This window comes from Alligator mississippiensis, chromosome 10 (assembly GCF_030867095.1).
Source record: "Alligator mississippiensis isolate rAllMis1 chromosome 10, rAllMis1, whole genome shotgun sequence".
Taxonomy (NCBI): domain Eukaryota; kingdom Metazoa; phylum Chordata; order Crocodylia; family Alligatoridae; genus Alligator; species Alligator mississippiensis.
Genome location: NC_081833.1, coordinates 10,832,692 through 10,856,187, shown reverse-complemented (window position 1 = coordinate 10,856,187; position 23,496 = coordinate 10,832,692). Strand labels below are relative to the sequence as shown.

General features: G+C 44.3%; 1 protein-coding gene across 4 annotated transcripts in view; it reads right to left on the bottom strand.

Moving 5' to 3' along the window:
• The window catches only part of ULK1 (unc-51 like autophagy activating kinase 1), a 90,240-nt gene that overhangs the window by 61,232 nt on the left and 5,512 nt on the right, over window positions 1-23,496 (bottom strand). For 3 of the 4 annotated variants that reach the window (XM_014598518.3, XM_014598516.3, XM_014598517.3), the window contains exons 4-7: window positions 9,904-9,936; window positions 9,261-9,297; window positions 2,067-2,240; window positions 270-343 (exon numbers count right to left, since the gene is read on the bottom strand). In XM_014598518.3, the coding sequence (XP_014454004.1) occupies window positions 270-343; window positions 2,067-2,240; window positions 9,261-9,297; window positions 9,904-9,936 (318 nt within the window). Of the gene's footprint in view, window positions 1-269; window positions 344-2,066; window positions 2,241-9,260; window positions 9,298-9,903; window positions 9,937-13,866; window positions 14,104-23,496 lie in introns of those variants that run through there. The other variant, XM_019486654.2, reaches the window with a different exon arrangement.

The following is a 23,496-nucleotide window of genomic DNA, read 5'->3' as shown; positions in this document are numbered from 1 at the left end:
ATGTACAATGGCAGCTTTTTGAGAATTATGAACTAGAATCTAGATCCCGGAGGGATGTCTGGAAGAAAAGTAGGTATTTCATAGGGAAAAGAAGCAGGCTGTGTGTTTGTGTGAAACTTTGAACATGCACGCTTCAGTGTAGAACAGCAGGTTGTAAACGTCTAAGCAAGTATCACAAGTCCCACACATCAGAGGGAAAAATAAAAAAAAATAAAAACTTACTTGTTGCCAGCTTGTGACAAAGCAGTTACCTACCCATGCACACTTACCATGTACATAGGTGAGCCGCACAAAGTTGCTGCCATCATGTTATTCTGCAGGTATCGGGCAAATCCAAAATCAGCTGCGTGTAACAAACAAAAAGAGGTGGCTCAGGTTCAGGCAGCAGCCATCGAGAACCCATAATGTTTCCTATAGCAAAAGTGATGTCTGTTGTCTCAAATATTAGATTTTAACCCATCTTCATCTCAAGAACAAAAAAACAACAACAACTTTAACTCTACCTCCCAGCTACTTAAATACTTGCTGTAAAAACTTCCACTGAGAGATCCTAAGTACAAGTCAGACCAAACAGTGGGCTGGTAAAATTTAGACTGAGACGACCCTGCCTGAACCAAGAGGTAGGACTTGATAGCCTCTTTGGGACCTGGTCTAGCCCTTTATTTCTGACCTGAATCAAAGAAAGTAAGTCAATAATATAAAGCTAAAAAAAAATAAAAATATCTGTATTAAAAGAAATCAATCCCAATTCATCCAGAGATATCTTCAGTCTCCATTTGTCTCATGTCCATAATTCAACCCTCAGTCCTTTATCAAGTGAAAGATAGGATGGTAGGGTCTAGATCCGCAGCGGGTGGAAATTAGCGATGCTCTACCGACTTCAAGGATATTATCCAATCTACGCTAGCTGTGAATAACACTGGAGCTGCCAATCCCAGGAAGGTTCAGCAGAGATCAAAAGCTTTTCTTTTGTTTTCTACTGCCTCCTCAACTTCTAATTTGGCAAACTCGTAGCTATGATTCACTCCAGAGTTACACTCACACAGTGTTACAAACGTCAAAAGACACCTTCCACCCATCATATCCTCATTTCTGGAATATGCTTGATCCAAACGGTTTCGTTAGAACAGCTGCAACAGTATCATCACTGATGCCAAAAAGAAAGCCGAGCCATAACTTCACCTGGTTGCTAGAAAAGCCAGGGGCTACGAATGCCGAAAGGATTACATCTGCAGGTTACTCAGTGTCTGATCATATGACACTTAGAGGTTCTCTCAAGGTTACCAGATATTTCAGGCAAGACAGTTATTTGACACTGCTGTTTATGCCATCATCTGTCATTATTAGATTATTATAGTTAGCCGTTCCTCCTCCTGGACCATCCACCATCCTTAGGGAAGGCGGAGGGGTGGTTAGACAGCATGTTAAGTATGTAGGGTGTAGCTAGAGCTCCTCTTCAGACAGCCCTCCCTTTTTTTGTCCCTGGTGAGCACTAGACACTTCCACTTTCCGTCCACCACCAAATACCACCGAATTCTTCCACTACAGCTGAACAGCAGGAAAATATCAAACAAGCTTTCCTCCTGAACCTTGTTTCTCAGCCAAAAACCACAAAACACATTCCCCACCGAGAACTGCATTGTTTAACTGGTGTCAGAGCCAGCTTGTGAACTGTACTCCAATGAGATAGATGCCCGCGAATAAAGGAAGTGATTATACAGCTCTTACTTCAAAAGGGACCTGGGGGAACACGCTGGGTTCACTGACAGTCATAGGACACCAAAATGCTCTACCTGTCCCAGCTCACCTACCAGTGTGTCAGCTCAGTTTTAGAAGGCAAGACAAACTCATATCACTGCCAGCCTGGCAAGGGCTAAAATTAAATACCAATTACAACCATGTTATTTCTGACATCTCTCTTGATAGCAAATGGAGCAAAGCTCCCTGCTCCTTTTGTTGCTGCTTATCCAGTTCCAGCAATACAGCCTGGGATGGCAAACAGCTGATCTCAATCATCCCCCAGCAAAAATCATTCTTTAAAGCAAGACTCAAGGAAAGGCTCTTACCAATCTTTATGCGAATGTTGTTTGGATTTGACTTCCTGCCTCCAGCATAAGAAAGGAGAATATTCTGCGGCTTCAGGTCCCGGTGGATGATACCTTTGCTGTGTAGCATTTTCATGGCACCTGCTATCTGCTGGAGAAAGAGTCTGATGGTGTCTTCGCTCAGCGTCCGCATAGCTAGAAGGAATAAAACAAGCACAACTGTAATGCCAGCTGTCACTAAGGAAGCCAGAAGGCAGCTTCTCTACCGAGCCTGACAGTAGTAACACATGGTCTTGCACTTCCACCAGCAGATGTGGCTTTTCTTCACCTACTTGATGAGCAGCTCTTGAACTACCACCCTAGCTCGGATGTGTGCTCCTCCACAGCAAAGATGTTGCAAAACACTGCAGGCCCAGCGCTCAGATGAGAAATCAACATAGGATCACTGACTTCCAAAGCAATGCAAAGGGCTTAGGCAGTACAGTGCCAATTTACACCACAAGAAGGTCTGGCTCCTTGACAGTAAGAAGGGCAAGAGGGAATAAATAGACCTTGTCAACAAAGATTAAAAAAAGGAAAATAAATAAAATTCAGTAGACAGGTCTACTGCCAACTGGATCCTCTGGGGAGTCAGCCTTGGCTTTCTGAGAACTTCTGAGGTTAAAACAAAGAAAGTACAAATCAAATAAGTTTGACAGGCCCCCACCTGCAACAAGGTTGGTACAAATTCACGCCATCTATTTTAAGACTCATTCGGCGTGCATCTCTCCCTCCTCCCCCCACCCAGAAGCACATCTGTAAGGCATAAATTGTCAAGTTCAGAACAAGCCCTAGTATCAATAATGTTTCTGGCTTGGCTGGACACTGATGTTCATGGACAAGTGAGGTTCAAAGAAATCCATTTCACTTGAATAAAACCATATCCCTCTTCCATGCCCCTGTAATTACTAGGGCCTTTGTTGTTCCAGCTGTTCTCTACAAAAAGGCCTTGAACTATGCTGGCAGGAGCATCAAAATACTGCTCTACCTTGTCAGCCAGAGGGGAGGAATCCTTATGAAAACACAGACGAGGTCATGGGCAGCTTTAGCATAACACAGGAAATTAAAGATTTAATTTAAAAAATATGCGTATGGGAAATAGTAAGAGATGCATGTTGATTAAACAGTGCCGAGTACAGAAAACAAGCTCCAGTCACTGCCAAATCCCACCCTTTTAGAAGGGGCATCCAGGACTAGCAGAGGTAGAAGGTCAGTCAAACACCAGCAGATCCTTTTTCCATATATACACATGACAAGTGCATGCCCCCGTACAGTCCTTTTCCTCTGTACTCCCTCCCCACACTGGGCCTTTTTCTGCCAAGCTGGAACTCTACTACAAGTCTCTTGTTTTTGAAGGAGAGAGCTGGTGAAGGTCAATAGACTCACTTTAAAAAAGGCATTTCAATTCAGGCGCTCCCCTGGAAGCGTCTTCCATAAAGAGCATGGTCTCATCTTCAACAAGGCCTCTCAGACCTATTAAAGGGCTGCTAGGATGCATCAGGGTAATGATTCTCCACTTCAACGCAACAACATTCTCCTATAATCAGCTAAGGGTCAAGGCTTGGTCAAGCTCTCCTCTTAAATCATTCCTCCTGAAGGCGACATCAGGGGTTTTTAGGACTCCCATCCCCATAGTATTTGAGTGCCTCTGAAACTACTGTATTCATTCTTGCAACAAAAAGGTAGAAAGTGCAATTATCCTCGTTTTACAAATGAAGAGGCCCACCAAGACTACATGATGTAACCATGGTCACAGACCATGTTCATGGTGGAACAGGACTCTTTCTTCCGTACACTTTGTGAAACTGGAATACCTGGATAACACGTCTCCAGCCAGAGCACCACATCATCTGAACATGCAACACTGGCCCCAATTATATTGCACAGTTCCAGAGCAGATTTCTCACTTACTTTTTAAAAGAGGATTAGCCCCACTGAACACAGAGCAGGCACTCCAAGATCTCCCTCTCATATATACATCTCATATATATTTTTTCAGTGTAGAGTCCACTGTCTCATTATGTCCCAAACAAAATGAAAAAAAAGCAGGGCTCCAAGCTTGGCAGTACTTATGCTGCCTAGCTAGCTGGCAACAGCAGATTCCTTTGGCTAAATACACATTGCCTCTAGCAGTTAAACCATTTCATTCAGGTCTTGCTCGGTCCTGCCTTATATAATATCTTCAAGGCATCACCCTCTCTCCCCTACTTCCATACAATTAAGTGTCAAACACATTCACCACTACTTTCCCTAACAAATTAAGGATTTGTAACCTGAAGCAGCTCTTCTATTCCTTTATGCTCAAGAGAGATGGATGCAGGGACTGAGGAACTGCAGCCATAAGACATTAATTTCAGGGGAATTTGAGGTTTCATATCTGCGCCAAGTCCTTATGCTTGAGAAGATACCATCTTCCAAACGTGAACAGAACGCAAATCAATGCAAAGTCTGCTGTAGCTTAGCAAAGATATGAAGCTGCAACAGGGTAGAATGAATACAAGATGGAGATATGCTGGACAGATGCTGCTATTCTTGCAGCCCTTATAAAACTCAATAATCAAGCGAGGTTCATGCTACAGCTGATGTTACTTGGGAAAGCTAGGAGTAGCAAGAAGAGGAGTTATGTCCCTCTCCTCACTCCACAGACAGATATCCAACACAGGAGAAGCTCTGCTCTGTCTCATCACTCAACCCCATCGTACTAATAGCCTGAAAAAGCAGGCTCTCAAAGCCTGGCATCTCTGAGAGATGAGTAGAGGAGTAGAGGTCCCTCTTGCCCTTTTTCCATCCCTCCCTCATGTGTCCCCTTCTAGAAAGATAGCCCAAACCCCTATTAAACCACAAGCAGTGACAACAGCCAGTCCAAGTCCCAGACTGCACATCAAGCTCCTAGGTTTAGTCCATATATCAGTAGTAGCTGAACAAGCTTTTCTTGCCTTGGCCTACTAAGTCAGGAAAAGCAGGACTGTCGGTATCTCAGAAGAGTTTGTAAAGACAGCGATATCCTGAGGCTGGCCAGTGAAAGGTATATGGGTGAGCAGACTATAAAGGGCCGGAGGAATAGGATACAGCAGAGCAGAACCATTCAGTTCGTATGCCACTCAGGCATAGCGTGTAGAATAAGCCAATGTACCGCTTCTCTGCTGTTCTAGCCTCATCTGATGCATGAGCCTCATGCCAGCATCCTTATAAAATAAAAAAGGGAGGTAGCTCATCTTCACCATGGCAGAACCAGCAAGATGAAAAACTCACAGTGGCTGTGGGTCATCCTGTCACCTGAGCATCTGAAGCCAGTGACACATGCTTGCAGAGAACATGATTTCACAAGCCTTACTCAGTCATTACTAAGAAGTAATTATATCCTTGTGTTTATTTTCATGGGTTCTACTTCAATGACAAGGCACTCTGCTTACAGCCTCGGAGACAGCTAGACAGGCCAGTACACCAGAGCAAATATTTACGACAGGACAGTTTGAGGTCTTCAAGGCCAGGTGTGGAGGGGGAAGGGGGACAAAAAAGCAGCCTGATCAGCATTATGGGGACATGGGATGAATGTTTTACCTGTCAAGAGGCTGCACATATAGGGCTGGGATCAGCTGATCTGATCTGAGGGTCAGTATATTTGAGTACAGACCAACTGATCTGTGACTTGGCAACATTTTGGAAAGGACAACAAGGATGGAGGAAAAAAAAAACCCAACATCTCATCTTACCCATGAGTGTCAACTGAGTCTACCCTCCATAAGCATCTGACCCAAATCTCACTAACATAAGTTAAGACTCAGTGGACTGTGGATCAGACCCCATAACACCATTAAATTCCAGCTGAGAACCTCTTCAAAGCCCAGTATAAAAAGATTTTTTATACATGCAGGCCTTGTACACCCCAAACTTGTACTACATATGAAATGAATCCTATTAAGGGCATTTTTGGATACAGGGCACAGGGGAAGAAAAATGTGCAGAAAAGGCTCACGTCCATTTGCAAAGGGGTGCCCAAGAGCGCAGAAATCACTTTCTTGCTTTTCTGACTTCTGAGAATTCACTTGACTGCTGGGAGCTATTACAATTTCATTTTACCCACAGGGCTAGAAATGCCATGGTCAATCAATCCAAAGAACACATTATCTGATGAGAAACTTTTTTCACAATGGCAGCCACTCTGAGAAGCAACTTTTTAAAGCCAAACAATGCAGTTTAAAAACTGTGCCCAAAGGCCTATGGCAGTGCTTAAAACTGGAAGGGACCATTTTTGATTAGCTACTCTGGCTCCGTGAACAAAGGACACAGGACTTCATCTTGCTATTCCTGTTTAGAGTAGGCCAATAACTTGTGTGACACTTTCCCATTGCTCCATGAACCCACCAGACAAGGCAAAGGTCTGCCCTACTCTCAGTTCAAATGTGTGGCATGAGATGAACTGCAAGCGAAGATGAAGGCAATGCAGAATCATTCAACAAAAGGAAAGATCAATTCGGCAAATCGTACCAATTACATGGAACTATAGCCACCAAGGGGAGCCACATGCAAGAGATACTGCTGAATATGTACAGGAAAAAGAAAAACAAAACCCCCCATGCTATGATGAAACACTTGGTCTCCCACTTCACGATGGGATGGACAAAGAATTTCTTTTGATTCAATGCAGAATTAGAAGATCATCTATCGCTTGTAATTACAAGGCAGATGGGATCAGGAGGCTTAAGAGTGTTCTGCCTTTGATAAGCATGAGATTTGCATGTCTAACTCATACTGGCATTAAGAAGAAATTGCCTGAAGTCCCCATGAATTGATGAGAAAGTCAATGCTACACTTAAAGACTGCAATGCAGCCATCAGAATAAGTGAAACAGCCAAGTGTCACCTTGGTGTCCAAGGGAATTCAAGCTACAGATCAGAGGCTGGCTTTGAATCTTGCACCCTAGTGAAATGCACTGGAAGAAATATAGACTTAATAAAATGAGCTTTTAAAGACAAAGTGTCATCAAAAGGACACTAAAAAGCCTGCATGCAAGGAAAGGTGGCTGCATCCAGGCAAGACCGGGACACCTGGCTGACCAAAAACAACAACCAGACAGGAAGGTCCAGCCAGGATCCACGTAAGAAGTATTCACAGCATCACTGAGCCAGAGATGACTGTTCTACATCTCCTTTCTGTGCTGGCTAAGTCAATTTGCAAGGCTGTTGAAGGTCACACATCCAATTAAGCCAAGGTGCTTGGGAAATGCTGGCCTTAGCATACTTGAGCACTTGTAAAAATCCCTACCCACCAGCTGAGGTTTCCAGCGTGCCTCTTTGATGGGGCCAACAAAACGGGCAGAAGCTTGCAACTGTGTGCAAAACATCTTCCAGCTCTGCAGGCAAGCAAATCTTGGCACTGCACCTTGACAAACATTTTCATGGATTTGGAGGCCCTTTCCTCCCCCCCCAAAAAATAAATAAATACAAATAAAAATCACACTGCCTTTTCTCAACTGCCCTCCCACTACCCACATTCAAATAGTTACCCATGGTCTGTCTTGTTAAACTGTTGCAATGCCCTCAGTGAAACTTAATGATGGCTATTTCTATAGTGCTTCATTACTAAAACTTCAAATTGGAGTCATTACACAAAAACTCCGAGCACAAAACATTAATTATAAATTCATGTTCCATTAAGAGCCCAACATTACCTAATGGATGCAAAAGTGCCATCAAAGAACTAGTATAAAGCCTGCAGAAGAGTTAAAATGCAAATCTAGGTCAGCTCTGACTCACACATCTCTACAAAGCATACAGAAAAAGCAACGTGATCTTTCCAATTTCTCCAGCTATCCAAACCCTTCCCACAGTCTAAGATGTGCAGTGAAATACCATTTCTTATCTCATGTGAATGGAGGGGAGTGTATTAGCCTCAATCCTGAACTAATTATTCCTGGGATAGTAACATTAGCTCCAGGGCAAGTGTGAATTTTGCTTTAAAATCGTGCAATTTCCAGTCACCGTCTCACTAAAATAAGACCCAACCACTGGAATATTTTTAAATCTTCTCTCACAATACTAACAACAAATGCAAAAGACTCCCTGGATTAGCTGAGTTTATTAAATCATGGTCCACAAGCCACACAGGAAATGGAGATGAATAAATAAGATGAGACTTGTACTCTTTTACTTAGCATGAGAAAGAAAAACTAGCTCCTTTACCAGGAAAAAAAAAGCTACCAACCAATGAGAACTAAGGTTTAAATCTTAGAGGGGTTCTGGAGGAGTCCAGCAAAGCTGCCAGCCCAGAGTCCGGATGATACTTTCTCCTTCTCGCCCCGAGCAGTCATGCGTCTGCCTCCTCTGCTCTCACCGTTCTAAGGAATCACGTGTCTGCCTCCGAAGGAGGCTCAAGTTCATCCAGGCCTGGATCCTGCAGTCTGCGGGCTTTGGACCGACAGGGCAGCAGGCAGGACTAGTTCCTTTGCCCCAGCATCCCAAGTTAGGCCGAGATGCCTGATCAGCCATTTGCCTGTCGAAGTCACCCCACGAAAGAAGAGGACACTCACAAGCCTCTTCTCCAAAAGCGAATTAACAAACAGGCCACAAACACCTGACTGTCAAACTGCATTTTACAGCAGTTTTTGAACTGCTGCAGCTATCGCCATCCCTCAGCAGTGAAGACTCTCTGTAAAGATTTCATACAATGCTCTTAACTTCCCACCCGGTGCTAGAGGAGAGGAAGTGGTTCAGTGCTGCACTTAAGAAGCAACCGTGTTTTACCTAATCTTGTTTTAGGGGGCGGGGGAAAGAAGGGCCAAACATCCTTTGAGATCTTTTAGGCTACATAACACACAAGACATCAATATGGATAAACCCACATTCAGATAAATTCAGCCTAAATCTACAAGATCAGGGTAATTAAAGCAGATATCAACTGCTGACAGCAGGCCAATCCCCTCTGTCATTTTTAGGCTAAACTCCAGGGATCAGGTTAGCTTTTACAGCTGCAGGTTCTCTTAAGTATTTGCAAAGAGTTATCAATGGAGAAACCTCCGGCTAAGTGGCAAGAGGAGCAATGCTGCTGGTTTTTTTGGTTGAGGGGTGAGGCACAGATCTACTGCCTTAGATCTTCCACTACCAACCCTACTGGGTAAAAACGTATTATACATTTCCCTCCGGGTTCACATGATGCCCTTGCCATTGGTCTACTTACTGTGCAGGTAGTCAGCCAGGTCCCCACCATTGCAGTACTGTCAACAGAAGAAAACACAGTGAATAGTGGACTAAACAAAGTGTTATTAAACCAAGCAGGCACAAGTAAATAAGATGGAACCCCATAGGGAGGCTTACAGTTTAATATGCACCTTTGCTATTCTAGACATACGAATAAAATGGAACAAAAATTATAGGTTTCTGAAAAAAAAAAAAAAATTCAGAGCTTGAAATAACAGCATTGTATGGAACCAGGAAAAGCAGCTGGGAGTGACTATGGATAAATATTTAAAGCTCCCTGTATAATGTTTCCTATTGCTAGGGAAGAGGCAAATGTGATCTCAGTTTGAAGAGAGCGCAGAATATATACAAGGTTTGGCAGCCACGCAGCTATGATGTGTGCAAAAGTTGTTCTTTCCACATGACACACTATAACTGAACAGTAGCTGGTATCATACGCTGCCCTTCAAGTTTCCCAGTCAACCCTGAGAGCTAAGAGAGACCCGCTCACAGTACATAGAGGTATGGAAGAAAGTTGAACATGTGAGCTTCTTTGAGCTGTCTTCACCCCTACCTTTAGTCTCCACAAAAACAGAAAGGCCTCCCTCAGTAAAGAGTTCATCTGCTTTACTACAATGACTCACCTCCATAACCAAGTAGACAGAGTTTGCCAGTTCCTAGGAAAGGAGAGAGAAAAAACAAGAACATTTAAGCATGGGAAGAAAATAAAGAAAAAAACTCCATTGTGCAACTGAAAAGAAGAGAGGTCATTTTTTTCCTGTATTGGGGTAAAACCACATCCTTGCAACAATGCTCTCAAAATAGGCAGGAGAAAAATATCATTTCTTGCAATGATGTCAAAAGGATTAATTTGTGAAGGGCTTTGAAGAAGTGCTATGGACTTGTGAAGGATTTCATACAAAGTTGAGCCTGTTTTCCATTCCAGAGCGCTCCTGTTGAACAAAGCAATTAACTCTTTCCTTGCGGCTTACGTCTTTGTATTACTTTAGGGCTCTGGCAGATGACTAGTGGTATGCAGGGCAGACACTAGTTTGAACTTCTAATCGTTTCCACATTAGCACGGCCCCTAAAGGCTTGAGAATAGCTATGCCCGTAAAAGCAGCACCTGCGTGAAAGGAGGGGGGAGGAACATACGGCACATACATGGATCAGACGTGCGGGGACAACAGACAACATTGGGGGCGGCATGCCAAACCACCCCTGCTCAGTGGTGTGTTGGGGGGAGTTTGGGATAGCTCATTAAGGAGACTCAAGACTGCCCTCAAAGCCCAAGTTATTTGGATGTGTTAGTTATATACATTAGTCTTGTGGGATTCTGACTGGAGAAGACATTTCCAATCCTACTACGTGGAATTAAAAAAAGGGAAAAAAAAAAGTCAAGGGGTCCCATGAGCAGCTAAAGAAATCGGTCCCATAGCAGGTAGCTACAATCCAGACAGGACGCTGAGCAGTGCTTCATTCCAACAATACTGCAGCTCAGGAAGCACGGGCATATAGGAAGTCAGCACAACCCAGGAGACTGAGGGCGTTCAGCCTCTATTTTGAGGTCTCGTATACAAATAAAGCACCTATGCATCTGATTTCACATCTTGCTGTGTTTATATAGCCGCAGCGTTCAGTTCTGTGCCTTGGTTTCCCAGGGTTTCTTAAGTCCCCATCCCCCATTTCTAAACAACTAGGAATATAAAATATTTTAAGCACCAAACAAATTCAAGAGCATGCTGTTGACATGTGGCACTTCTCAACAGCCAGCTCTTGTACCCAAGCCCACACCAAGAGCCGTTCTCTGCACGTCTGCCCTGTGCTCTGCTCTGTCTGACGGTCCCCAGCTGCGACCATCCTGCGCTGAGCCTCACATACTGCCTATTAAGCACAGCATCTCATGGAGCAGTGCCAGGAACGGGGAGGGCTGTGCAGCGGAGCGTGAAAGGAGAGGTTATACGCACAACAGTTCTGCAAGACCGGCTTCTCATGGCAAACAGCATGGAAACTTTACCATCTCAATGGTACCATCTTCTGGCCTCCCTGCCAAAGCAATGGGCAGACCAGAGCTGTGTGGGGAAGCACAGGACAGAGCAGAACCCCAATACTAATACTTATACAGAACAAGTATTTGGTATTGATTGAAGCATAGGTTGCTCTGATCCAAGATTTGCACTCGTTAGTGTAGCATAGAGGTTCAGATGTCACAGAATGGGTTATGTGGCCTCCAGGAGAGGAAGGATATCCCACTAAAGGTGACACCTTTGTAATAACAACTCTGTGCTGACATGAGTGACTGACTGGGCCATCTCACCTTCAAGGATACTGAAGGCCCTGCTTAAGGTCTTTACCACAGCTCTACCAGGTGAAAAGCCAGGCAAGCTGGTAAAACTGACTGGTGGCTTCTCTACAGCGCTTATGGTCTATGATTATGATGCAACAAGAGTCAGCTGGGACTAAGGCAAGGTAACTAGGAGAGGGTTTGCCAAAATGAGTAGGCAATAGTTTTCAGTTTCCAAAAGCAGCTCTATTCCAAGCTCTGGGCACCTGGCCAAAAGGTACCAAATCCACACCCCCAAAATGATAGCTCTAAAGCAGCCCCAGTCTCTTGCCTGATCTCATTTTAGCCCTTCCTACTCAAAAAGGACTTTATAACCTGTCCAAGTCTGTGTTAAATTAACTCCTTTGTCAATACTTTGCTCACCCCCACCCAACAGTTCTTGCAGCTAGTTCAGTTGAGACGTGTAGTGGAGAATATCTTTAGGGTTTCAAGATATAGATGTAGTTCTGTTGATATTTAACTACCGGGCATGCTGAAGGAGCCAAGGTGCTGATGTATGCAAAGTAACAACAGTGCATTAAAAAGTGATGCAAATGATCAACGGCCTGACAGCCTACATGCAAATCATTTCCCTAGTTCAAAGTGCTCCCCAAGCCCAGGGGCCAGCAGTTTGAGGCTCGTACGGCAGCTCCTGCTACCAGCTCAAGCAGGTTTCTGTGATACTTTGCACCAAAGCAGCTTGTATTTCCACATATGGTAAGAACTACAGATCAGGCTAGGTTCAATTCCTGCATCTCACAGAAGCACGTGTGATCTAACCCGCTTCCGCACACTGCTCAAAGGAAGTAGAAGCAATGTTTGAGCCCAACGTGCAGGGCTCCGAATCAGGTGGGATGAGAAACGATTCCCAGCGTATGTGACTAGCGACAAGACATTCAGGGACAATTTTCAAGGGTTATGAAAACCCAGCAACTCCCACTGAATTGACTTAAAGTGGAAGATCTCGGGCCTTCTAAACATAACAAGGCCTTCAAACCTTTCTAAGCTTTGTGGTACATCAAACACTACAGCAATTGCTGCTCGTGGAGACATGCGTGAGCTAGCTCTGGGCCTGCCATGACCAGTGCAGAGTGGGAGCAGGAAGCTTAATGAAGGCAGCCTCTTGTGCCTATCTTCACAGGTGGGTTTTGCAGCCCACAGCAATCCAAGGGCTGCCACCGCTGCACTGCTAGCAATGCCCAAACTGGCCAGTTTAAAGCAGGTTTAGGTAGGTCTAGACAAGCTGCAATGAATATATTGGAGATAGACACTCGGTTTTCATGCCTGTGTGTGCTCATATGGTTAGCAGGGTTTGGAGAGACTGAATTCATTATTACAGAAATAGCTTCTTCCACTGGAGGACTGATCTTATGCAAATTAAGATAAGACCACTGCAAGACGGGAACAAGCGAGCGGGTACTGTACAGTTTAGCTGGTTTTCCATCTTAATTTATGTTGAGGCTTGTAGAAATGGGATATAATATATAGTAAGAGGTCATTTGCTTTTGGTTTTTAAGACAAACATATACAACTTAATTCCAAATTACTCAAATGCTTCAGGGATTGGTTCCCTATAAGTACCAGGATAGCGAGAACAGAGACAAACCATTCAGCTTCTCTAACAACCAAGTGATTTTTATGCTTTTAGCATGCCAGCCTAACAAAGAGGCAAGAGAGAAAGCCCTGTAAGTCCCCTCTAAGCCAGCAGTTGTCAGTTCAAAGCTCATTAGAAAGCAACGTGGCACTTCTGCCATAGATCGGCTCTGATGGAAAAGCCCACAAAGGTTGTGTGCAACACAACATCAGCTGCTGTGGCATATGAAGTGGTCTCTCCAAAGATGTAGGTGCAAAAATCAGAAAAAATGTTTAAGAATTTATGGAGAGCAGCTGTTTTGTAGTTGCACCAAGCGTGGCGTTATGCAATAAAGTGAGTGGGTCTGAGAGCAGCTTTGCAGTTACAACTTTGTTACCAAGAATGAAGAAAGCGGTTTCTTATCTTCCTCTCTTCCCACTCTTAGCTTCCTAACCCAACCCTAACTACACCAGCAGATTCAGGGTATCCTGTTGAAGTTCTCCAGAACCAAACTAGTCATACACTCGAGGATAACCTACTCTCCATCATGACAATAGATTTTACAGCTTGAAAGAGACTCCTGATATTTTCCCCTTCTAAACTCATTTGTCATCACTCCTTGGAAATTCAGATCTGAAATTCCATTGCCTTTCCCTTTTATCCCTTCACAGTGCATTTCACTATAGCAGGTCAAACTTTAGGTCTCCCTACCTTTTCGGATCCTCAAAAGGAAAGCAAATGTGCCCAATTCACCCGCTCACGTTCAGTCCCCGAAATACCATTTCCCTTCATTCTTCCTTTGCAGAGGCTCATTTCCAAAAGAGCTAAGGATGCACCACTTTCAGGCTCTTGTTCTTGTTTAATAACTTAGGGCCGCCACAGCTAATATTTTAATCACCAAATTAACTCTACTAAAAGGAACTTGCATAAAGAAATAAAACCCTCATCTCTTCATTCCCCAATATATGCAGTAGTAGCCCTACTCCACTCCTTTACAAGCATTATATATAACACTCCTGCCAAAGACATTAGGTTGACAGTTAATCAGTCTGGATTGTTGCCCAATGTCTAGGTCTCCCAGTACAGACTTTAGTAGCAAAGTTGCTCTTTAACTAGTAAAATAAATAAATAAATAAATAAAAATAAAGAAGGAAAAAAGGTGATGACCTTACTGTCTACAAACCAGTGCACATGCTCCAGAAGAGGCAAGGAAACTTTTTCATCCTACAGAAATTGTAGGACAGCTTTCTGTTGAAATTTTTTAAAAGCAACATTGGATGGCATATGTTAAAGCCAGTGAGGCTTAATAACCCTGTGTCTCCTTAATCCCCTTCTCACCCAAACTGGAAGGTTGTATAATCCTCCTCTTAAAACAGTGTATGGGTGCGTGCATGGAAACAGACATATCAGGAGTGAATTCTCCTCACATCCTCTTATCCGAGTGCTTGAGAAAGAAGCAGAAGGAGGATCTTTGAGAGACAAAATCTGTCTTGGCCCCCTGACAGATTACTGCCAAACTGAATACCATACTGAAAAATCAAAAACAGAAAACGTTTTCATTATTTTTGCACCTGTGACACCTACATTCAATACTGCACCATTTGCATGAGTTTGCATGGGACTGTGAAAACAGGGAGGCTGACAAAAATAATCAAATTAATCCAACTTGTCTTACCTTTCCTAGAAAGAACCCGATACATTTTTAGAGCAGGAGAAGAAAAAACAAAAACAACAAAAACCCCGCAACACTGACACATACGCCCATGTGCTTGCTGGCTGATTTTCTGAATGCAAAATATTTGACAGCTACACAATCCAGACAGTGCCAGTCATCAGAAAGCAATGTATTGTTGTTATTGTTAAAAATTCCCGCACTGTCAAACACAAACTCAACATCAAGGGAGGGAAAAGCCTGCCAGCAAGTTAACGAGCTTCATGCCAGGCACCTACTAAGCCTCTCCTCCAAAATGCCAACATGACAACCACCACCTTGGTCAGCAGATTGGGAACTGAACCAAAGACCTCCAGGGCTAAAGATTGTGAGATGCTGCATCTTGAATTCAGGAGTCTAAATTCACCGGCTAAGGCTTACATTCTCTGCAGATGAAGCACGGAGGGGGACCTGTAACTCTCACCCACTTGTGGGGGTTATGCCATCCCGTAGTTGGCATGAGGGTGATTTGTCAATGTGGACATTAGTTTACACAGACTCTAAAATTATTTCATTCATATTATTCACAACAACTTTGCACCAGCCTGGCTGGAGTGAACAGTGATCAGTCCTACAAACAACCCCATTATTCCCATGGATAGAGTCATTTGATGTGGACAGAGGCCAGATGCAATGCTCCTGCTCACATGCAGAAAGGGATTACATGGGCACAAAAATCAACCTCTAAAAAAAAAAAAAAAGAGAGCCGAAGTACAAAAGGAGCTCCTTTGAGGCCAGGGAGACCCTCTTCTCATGCTTCAAACAACAGATCCAGAAAACGTTTTTTAACCCAGCCTTTCAAACTGATCAAATGGCAGCGGAGTAAAAAAAGACAGTCAGCGGCATACAGGCCCCACTCGCTGCACCAACAAAGAGAGAAGCACACAACATAACTCCGCGTGCAAGCTGTGACTTGCAAGAGGGACATGAGGAGCATGGAGGCAAGAGACCAGCTGAACTTGGAAGAATAAGGAAAATAAATAAATAAATAAATAAAGCCACTTAATGTTACCTTGCCAGCACTCTGCAACAACCCTGCAGATGGTTTCTGAACCACCTGGCTTTCTCTCCTTTTGTTGGTATAAAAGTCGGCAAATCTTGGTGTCCTGAACACCTCGGGAACATATGGTCCGGTTGTCTCTCTACCTCTTCCCAGAACCTGGCTCGGGGTCAAGCTACACGTGGGAGCAACTTCTAGATCATGCTGGGGAAGAAAGGAAGCTCCCACCCGCTGGCCCTTTTGCTGCTTGAAAAACAAGCAGTTAACTTAGTGGTCCTTTTAATCAACCGAGTGTGTTTAGGAGATGGGCCTGATAACAATGTCTGTTATACCTTTAAACAAGACAGAAATGTTTCTAAATGGCTTGATTGCTTCAGCTTGATTTTTCCCAGCCTCAGAATTTGCACTCAATGGCCTGTGCTCTTAAAACAAAAACAAAAAAACCCCCACAACACCCCATGTTTTATGCAAGATTACTCTGACCCCACGCAACTATTTGAATTGAAGCAAGATAAGAGACAATAAACGCATTAACGTGACTAATGGGAGTCCTTATCAATGACCCCCCCTGCCCCCAAGTCACTATAAAGCAGAGAGCTGGAAAAGTATTCACATGACTTCCGCCCTAATGAGTCGTACAGCAAGTTCTACTTCTCTTCCAAAACACGCGTCACCCAAGCTTCACCCTTCCCCTGCTGAACCCTTGCAACAAAGGACTTCAGAATATTTTTAGTAAATTATAGTACCGAGTAGGAAGGTAAAAATTCATTTAGACAGAAGAAACAGGGAAGGGGGCAGGAAACACCGTGCTAATTTGCTGGGAGGGTACCACAGACGATCCGCCACACCCAGAGAGAGGTTAAAGGAAGGGTAGCATGAAGGACCATCCGTGGGAAGGACTTTTGGGATACTGGCCGCACAGCTGGCAATGCTCCCACGTGCTATCAAGTCCGTATGAGGCAGGTAGCGTGGCTGCCACCTTCTTCTGGCGTAGGCCACATGTTGCAGCAAGAGCCAGGTGGCGTGCACTGCTGGTGTCTATGCAGCTCGTGCATTCGGAGGGGCTCCAAGGCATTCTGCAGTGTGGAAGGGAGGCAGCGGCTGGCACGGTGAAGCAGGCACTGTTCATTACCCTGATGCACAACCAACACACTCCAAATGTCCCCTTTAACTAAAGGCTGAATAGAAACCATCTCCTCATAGCCAGACCTCAAACTTCAGAGATATTGGGAGCCAGGGCTTTGGTTCTTCAAGAAAATCAAGTTTTAACCCCACTTCCTTGGGGCCAGATGGGACAGGGTCAGGACTGAGAGGCACCTGCAGGGACACAAACCACCGCCACGGAGAGTCTGTGCTTCTACCTCCAACCAAACCCCTGACAAAATACTGTAGGGTCAGGAGAGCCAGGATCTCCCCCACCACACGTTCGGCTTCAGAAATGGGCAAGACAGCACAGCCCCCCACCCAAAAAAAAAAAAAAAAAAAAAAAAAAAAAAAAAACCAACAGGGAAAACAATGCACTCATTTCTAAGTGGATTTTGTGAAGCAAGAGAAAGTGCTTCCATATAAATAGCTCTCTAGGCAGCTGTCCTAAGTGTCTGGTTGCACGTCAGCTGGAAAAAACACAACACACAAAAACAGGCTAAGCAGACTAATGCCCATTTAATTATTGTTTGCAAGACGGCATAATAGCCAGCACAGCCAAATTAAAGCAAGAGGCTGCTGCCTTGCTGGGCTGCCCCAGCTGGCTGACACTTAAGGTTCTCCTTAAGGAAACCATCTGTCATTTCCCACCGAATACTAGTCTTTCAAAACTGCCTCTGCTCAAAAAAAAAAAGTGCGTTTCCCCTTCCCTTCTTTACAACTCCAGACCATGGTAGCCTGTTTAAGTACCACAGCCCCATTGAGGAGATACTCCACTCCTCGTGCGGCAGGTTTCCAAACAGCACTTGAACAAATCCCTTGAGTTGTCAACCACCATGCATGCCTTGTTCAGCAGCTGGACAAAATTTCACAGAATCATAGAAAAGTAGGCCTAGAAAGGACCTTCAGAGGTCATCTTGTCCACGCCCAACCACAGGCAGGATCATCCCTATCCAAACCATCCCATACAAATCCAGTCTAACCCATTAGTAAAAAGTACTACAGTCAGCCCCTGACAATCAACACTTCCTTATAACATGGTTTCATAGCTGTTAGGGGCTGGAAGGGACCTTCCAGGTCATCGGGGTCCAGCCCCCATGCACATGGGCAGGAAACCCTGTTGGGATCAAACGATCCCAGGAAGATGCTCCAGTCAATGTTACAGCTATTCACAGAAGCCTAGCAGAAAAATAATGCTAATCCCTTAGATCATGCCTGGGCCTTTCACAGAACAAACCCTCAAGGAAGCTAATGCTGGAAGCTACATCCGAGACACCTCTATGGAGACGAACCACAACGAGAGCCCACAGATGAAGTCTTGACACACCGAGACAGAGGAAACATGGAGCAACTGGGTGTAGGAGAAAACATAGGCCAGAGAGAACTGAAGGCCCCACACTTGCTGGGAAAGGGAAAGCAAGTTGTTTCTTGTAAGAGCCAGGCATCACCTTGGGAGGCACTAAGATGCCACCGGTGCCAAATGGTGCCCCAAGCTGGCTGGTTATTCCAGAGGCATTCATATTTGAGAGCCCACCGTAGAGTCATTACAGCAGCCATGCAAAAGGCAGGACATTTTATTTAGGGGGAAAAAGCAGCAATGCCCCGCTTCATGGTGCACCTTGCCCCTAACGCCAAAAAGGGAAGTTATTGGCTTGCTAGTAAACATGGATTACATATCAGAAACTTCTGCAGCCACTCAGACAAGAGCACGTTTAAAATTGGACTGAAAGTCCTTCCTTAAAAGGGTAATTCTGTGATGACAGAAGCTAAAAAAGAGCCCATTTGCTTCTCTCTATTGATGCCACTTTGCTCAAGTTATAGGATGAACATTAAGGGATTGGCACCTGCTACCCTACACCTCTGAACAGTCATTCACATTGGTGCAGACCACTACCAGGTCAGACTGGGACTGACCAGTTTTGTACTGACCTAAATGGCTACATAAGATACAGCAGTAGTAGAAAACCCAGGTGGCCTGACACTAGTATTGGTCAGCTTCTCTCACTTGTCCTTCCTTCATACCGAAATGGCTCACTGGCAGACACACAAGGGCATAGTCAAAGGTGAACAAAGCCATGTGCACAGGTGGTCTGTTTTTACATATCACAAACAAAGCCTTATTAGTAACACTCCGTAAGGCTTTTGACTCACAAACTTGAAGCCTTAAGTAGTTTAATCCGCTCTGTTACGGAAGCCAATTTGGAAGCTCTACAGGAAACAGGATGGATGTCCCAACTCATTGGATTGTCCGTGGGAAGTGACTGGGTGACTACTTGGCATCTCATCTTTGATGCCTTTTTACTCCACACTTGGTTTAAAAGCAGAAAACAAATTCATGTAGTGTCATAGAAAATACTGGGTATTAGATGGTGCAAAGAACAAAATAAGACTCTCACAAGAAGTCAGGACCTTCACAGAAGAGAGCTGTCAGAAGCTAGAGGATGGTATAACCTTATATCTGCAACCATTTACCAAAGCACGAGATGGAAGAGATCATGCTCTTAGTAGGTCATTGCTGATTTTTGCTACCCGCGTCATCATGTGCCAACTAAAATTTTAAAACAAAAATCATAAGTTAGCCTGAAAGCCTCCCGTTAGATTAGTAACCAAGTTGCTGGCAATGTAGCTAGTAAGTAGTTGTGAAAACAGTCTACTGTGAAAACAGTTTATGTTCCATCCTTTTGTTTGTGCATGGTGCAGATTTCCCATCGCAGCACCTCATGGGTATATGGAAACAGATGTGTGCTGGCAAGGTCATTCTTCCCTGGCACAGTAAAATGCTTTGCTAAATAAATTCTCCCCTGACTTTAAATACAGCATCTTTCATTCCCTACAAGTGATGCTTAATGTCTGGTTGATCTGTAGGACACTAGCTCAACTGACCCAATTCCTCTTGTCCTGATGTTAACTCACCAACTGGCTTCAAGGCAGCTGGGTGATCTAGCTATCCAGACCAAATGTTTCTGCCTAGAGATATTCATGATGCTGGATTTGATTCATTTTCATCAGCTCTCTTGAAGCCATTTTCATTATGAAACAATCAGGGAAAGACACTGAAACCATCTAGTATATTTTAAGTCATTGTGTTAAGCTTAAAGGCAGTACTCAAGGCCTGCCTATTGTACCTCGAGACATCTCACAGTGAAAACATTTTCCAAGCCTAAATACCACCCACAAATTCTCTGGGGAAAACTCTTACTTGGATTTGGTTTTATAGTCTTATCATTAAGAGTTCCTAAACAGGGGAAAAAATGTAGAGTATTCAAAAAAGGGTTTTTTCACACAGCCTCTTATGTTTAATTCCATGATGCACAAGTACCTCGCAAAAAGCTGCTTTTTGAAGACTGCAACTTTCATATTCCTTCTTTAATTTTCCACTTTATTTGAAAAGATATATATATAGAGATACACACACACACTCTATAAAAAAAAAACAACACCCCACCTTTCGGGGTAGGGGGGTGGCACACGATGATAACAACAATAAAAACAGGCTCCATCTTTAAGATAAAGGCTCTTCTCTTTTTTAGTCCATGTTGAAAGAGGCAGAAACCAGTCAGCTTCCTTCCCACTCATGGGCTTTGCTGAATACAGCTCCTCTGAGTATTAAGATTCACTTGTGCAGTGCTTTTTTTCCTCATTACATTTTCCTGTCATAGGGTCCAACCCAATCCATTGAACAAAGAAGAATCTTCCCCCTGATTTGGCTGGGTTTTTGACTAGACCATCAAAATATAACTATGCTATAGGAAGCCATACAGCATCTATAGATTTTCTTATATCAGTATAAACATAGATCCAATTTCACCCAGTTACTTTTGGCAGTCAGGTTTTAGTGAATAGCAAGAAGACACCCTTCTCATGTCTCCACTGCCTCCACTTCACTATCTAGTAGGCTTTTTTGGTGGGCTGGAGAGGTGGCTCTTCCACCAAACCAAAAAGCTGAAGTCAAACGATATGAAAAATTTCTAACCAACTTTTATTCTAGATCCAGCAGCTTCTACTTCGGGGTCTGTCTCCTTATCCTCCAAGCCACAATAGGCACCTGAGCCCCCGGAGATCAGAGGTTGCTTCCCCACTGCCACAAGGACAGGGGGACTAAGCAATATGCCCCGAGATTTATACCAAAAAAGAGCTGTCTGCCCTCCAACTCTCAATTGCCCTATCCTACCCACCAAGACCAAGTGTTTACAGTCAAACCACAGGGAACTCAGTGGAAATTTTCATAATGAAAATGCTGACAGATTTTAACTGCAGCACCTCTGCAGTAACTAGAGCTCTGCCGTCCAATTCAAAACACAGCCACGTGCTAGTTTCTGATTACTCCTGGGAAACAACCCCTAATCTTTCCCATTATAGCCCGAATACCACTGCCTTTTTCACGTGGATGCTTCAGAGATGATGCACTTTCCATTCCAGCAGCTCTTCTGTAATGTAGAAATCATGTCATGTGGACGCAGGTACGAGGCCCCGTAACGTGACTCTAGGAACATGGTGAGTAAAGGAGCGGTCACTACTAGAATTGCGAGGAGGCCACTCCTAAAAATATCACTTCACAATTCAGAGGTCTATTTTTAGTGGACATATTGGCCAGATGTCTTCTTGGTCCTCAGGAGAGTGTAGTTAACTAAGAGAACTAGTATTGTTTGCAGGCCTCACGAGATAAAACTCAATCCACACGCTATAGCCGTGTAACAGGAGTAATTACAATGTAATGGCCTCAGTCTTGTTCCACAACACCATGGAAGCTTTACCTAGTTTTTCAGCATTAAATCTTTAGTGACCAAGTGCACAGCTGCTGATATACACATCAGGAATTTACCCTGTTAGGAGCCCTAGCAGAGGCATAAAGCATATTCCTTGGCAATTCAGAGAGGCAATACGATGCCCGCTCACAAGGCAATATGCCAACTTCACTTAGGAAAAGAATCAGAGGAGGATTTGAAGTGGCAGCCTGAATGACTTCAGGAGGGCCATCTCTCAACCACAGACAGTCTCCTTAGTGATCTCACATGCCATATTGGAGTCCTGTCTCCAGAAAACACAACTGCCAAGAAGTCATGCCCACAGAGCAGGAGACCTGGTGTTAACTGACACATGAGGCTGCCAGGCACAGTGGTGGCACCACAGCAGGTGTTAGAGTTGTCCAACATCATGAAGGATCCCATAAGCAGTGCAACAGGAACAAGAGGGCAAACCCAAGGACAATCACAGTACACAAGCTTCAGAAGTCCTTAAGTTGGGGAGGTGGGGGGCAGAAAGAGGGGGTGATAATATACATCAGATGCAGGCAACCAGTCACAGTAGCTCACTGGATCACCTCCACTCAGCAAAGCACAAACCTCAGGCTCCTGTGCTGATCTTGGATTCACGGCTTTTAATCCCACTGGTCAGGAGTTGTTTCTGCCTAGCAAGAGGACTCCAGAAGAAGAGGTAGCTCTTCATGGGCTCCGCTCCTTCAGATACTGCATTCAGTTAGTGATCGACCAGACCCGGGACCTCCTCTCTTATAGCTTGCCATTCTGTTGTTCTGCGCCCTGTTAAACATGCTTGAAGGGAAAGCAAGGCTCTCTGGACTCCAGGGACATCAGCCTGCTGATGAAGCGCAGTTTGTTACCTTTCCATCAGCTCCAGTGATGCCATGTCCTTGCTTCCCCAGAAGCTAGTCAAACAAATATGCATTTGACAAGCTCTAGGGAAATCACATAAGGCAGTGTCTCTGCTCAAACTGAGTTAGAGTGATGGCTGTTTTTACTGTGAAGTGCCTGGCGCTGCTGTGATGGATTTACCAGATCACTGAAAATTTTAACAACTCACCCTTGCTGAAGCCAGTCCCCTCTGTGGAGTAACAGTATGACTCTGTGTGTGTGTGTGTGTGTGTGTGTGTGTGTGTGTGTGTGTGTGTGTGTGTGTGTGTGTGTGTGTGTGTGTGTGTGTGTCCTGCATGAGCCTAACACACCGTGTTTCTATAGCTCAAACGTCCCAACTTGAGGGACACCCCAGCACGTCAAGAGCAAAAGATGCACACATACCCCCTACCCCAACGCTCCAGGCAAGAAGGTCACCACCCAGGTCTTACTACAATGCACAACAAAAAGGGAGAAGAGTAGGCAAAGCAGAGTAAATGCTTTCCTATAAAAGGACCGGTGAACTGTTCATGTCTCAGACCACCGGGCAATAGCAGGACCCCATAAACACCTTAAAATCCCTGTCTCTAGATCAGTCGTTCTCAAACTTATTTTTTCTTCCCTGCAGATCATTTGAAAATTGCTGAGGGTCTCGGCAGACCACTTACGAAACGTTTTTTTGTTCTGCAAATCAAAGTACACAACTCATATTTTAATATCAGTAGTCTTACCTTTCTAATGCGATGGACGCACCTGTTTTTTTGAGCACAGATCTGGGAAATCGGGTGTAATGTTTGTCAGCTTTAGTCTTAGGTCACCTTTCTGCAGACCACCCGAACGGGGCTCGCGGACCAGTGGTG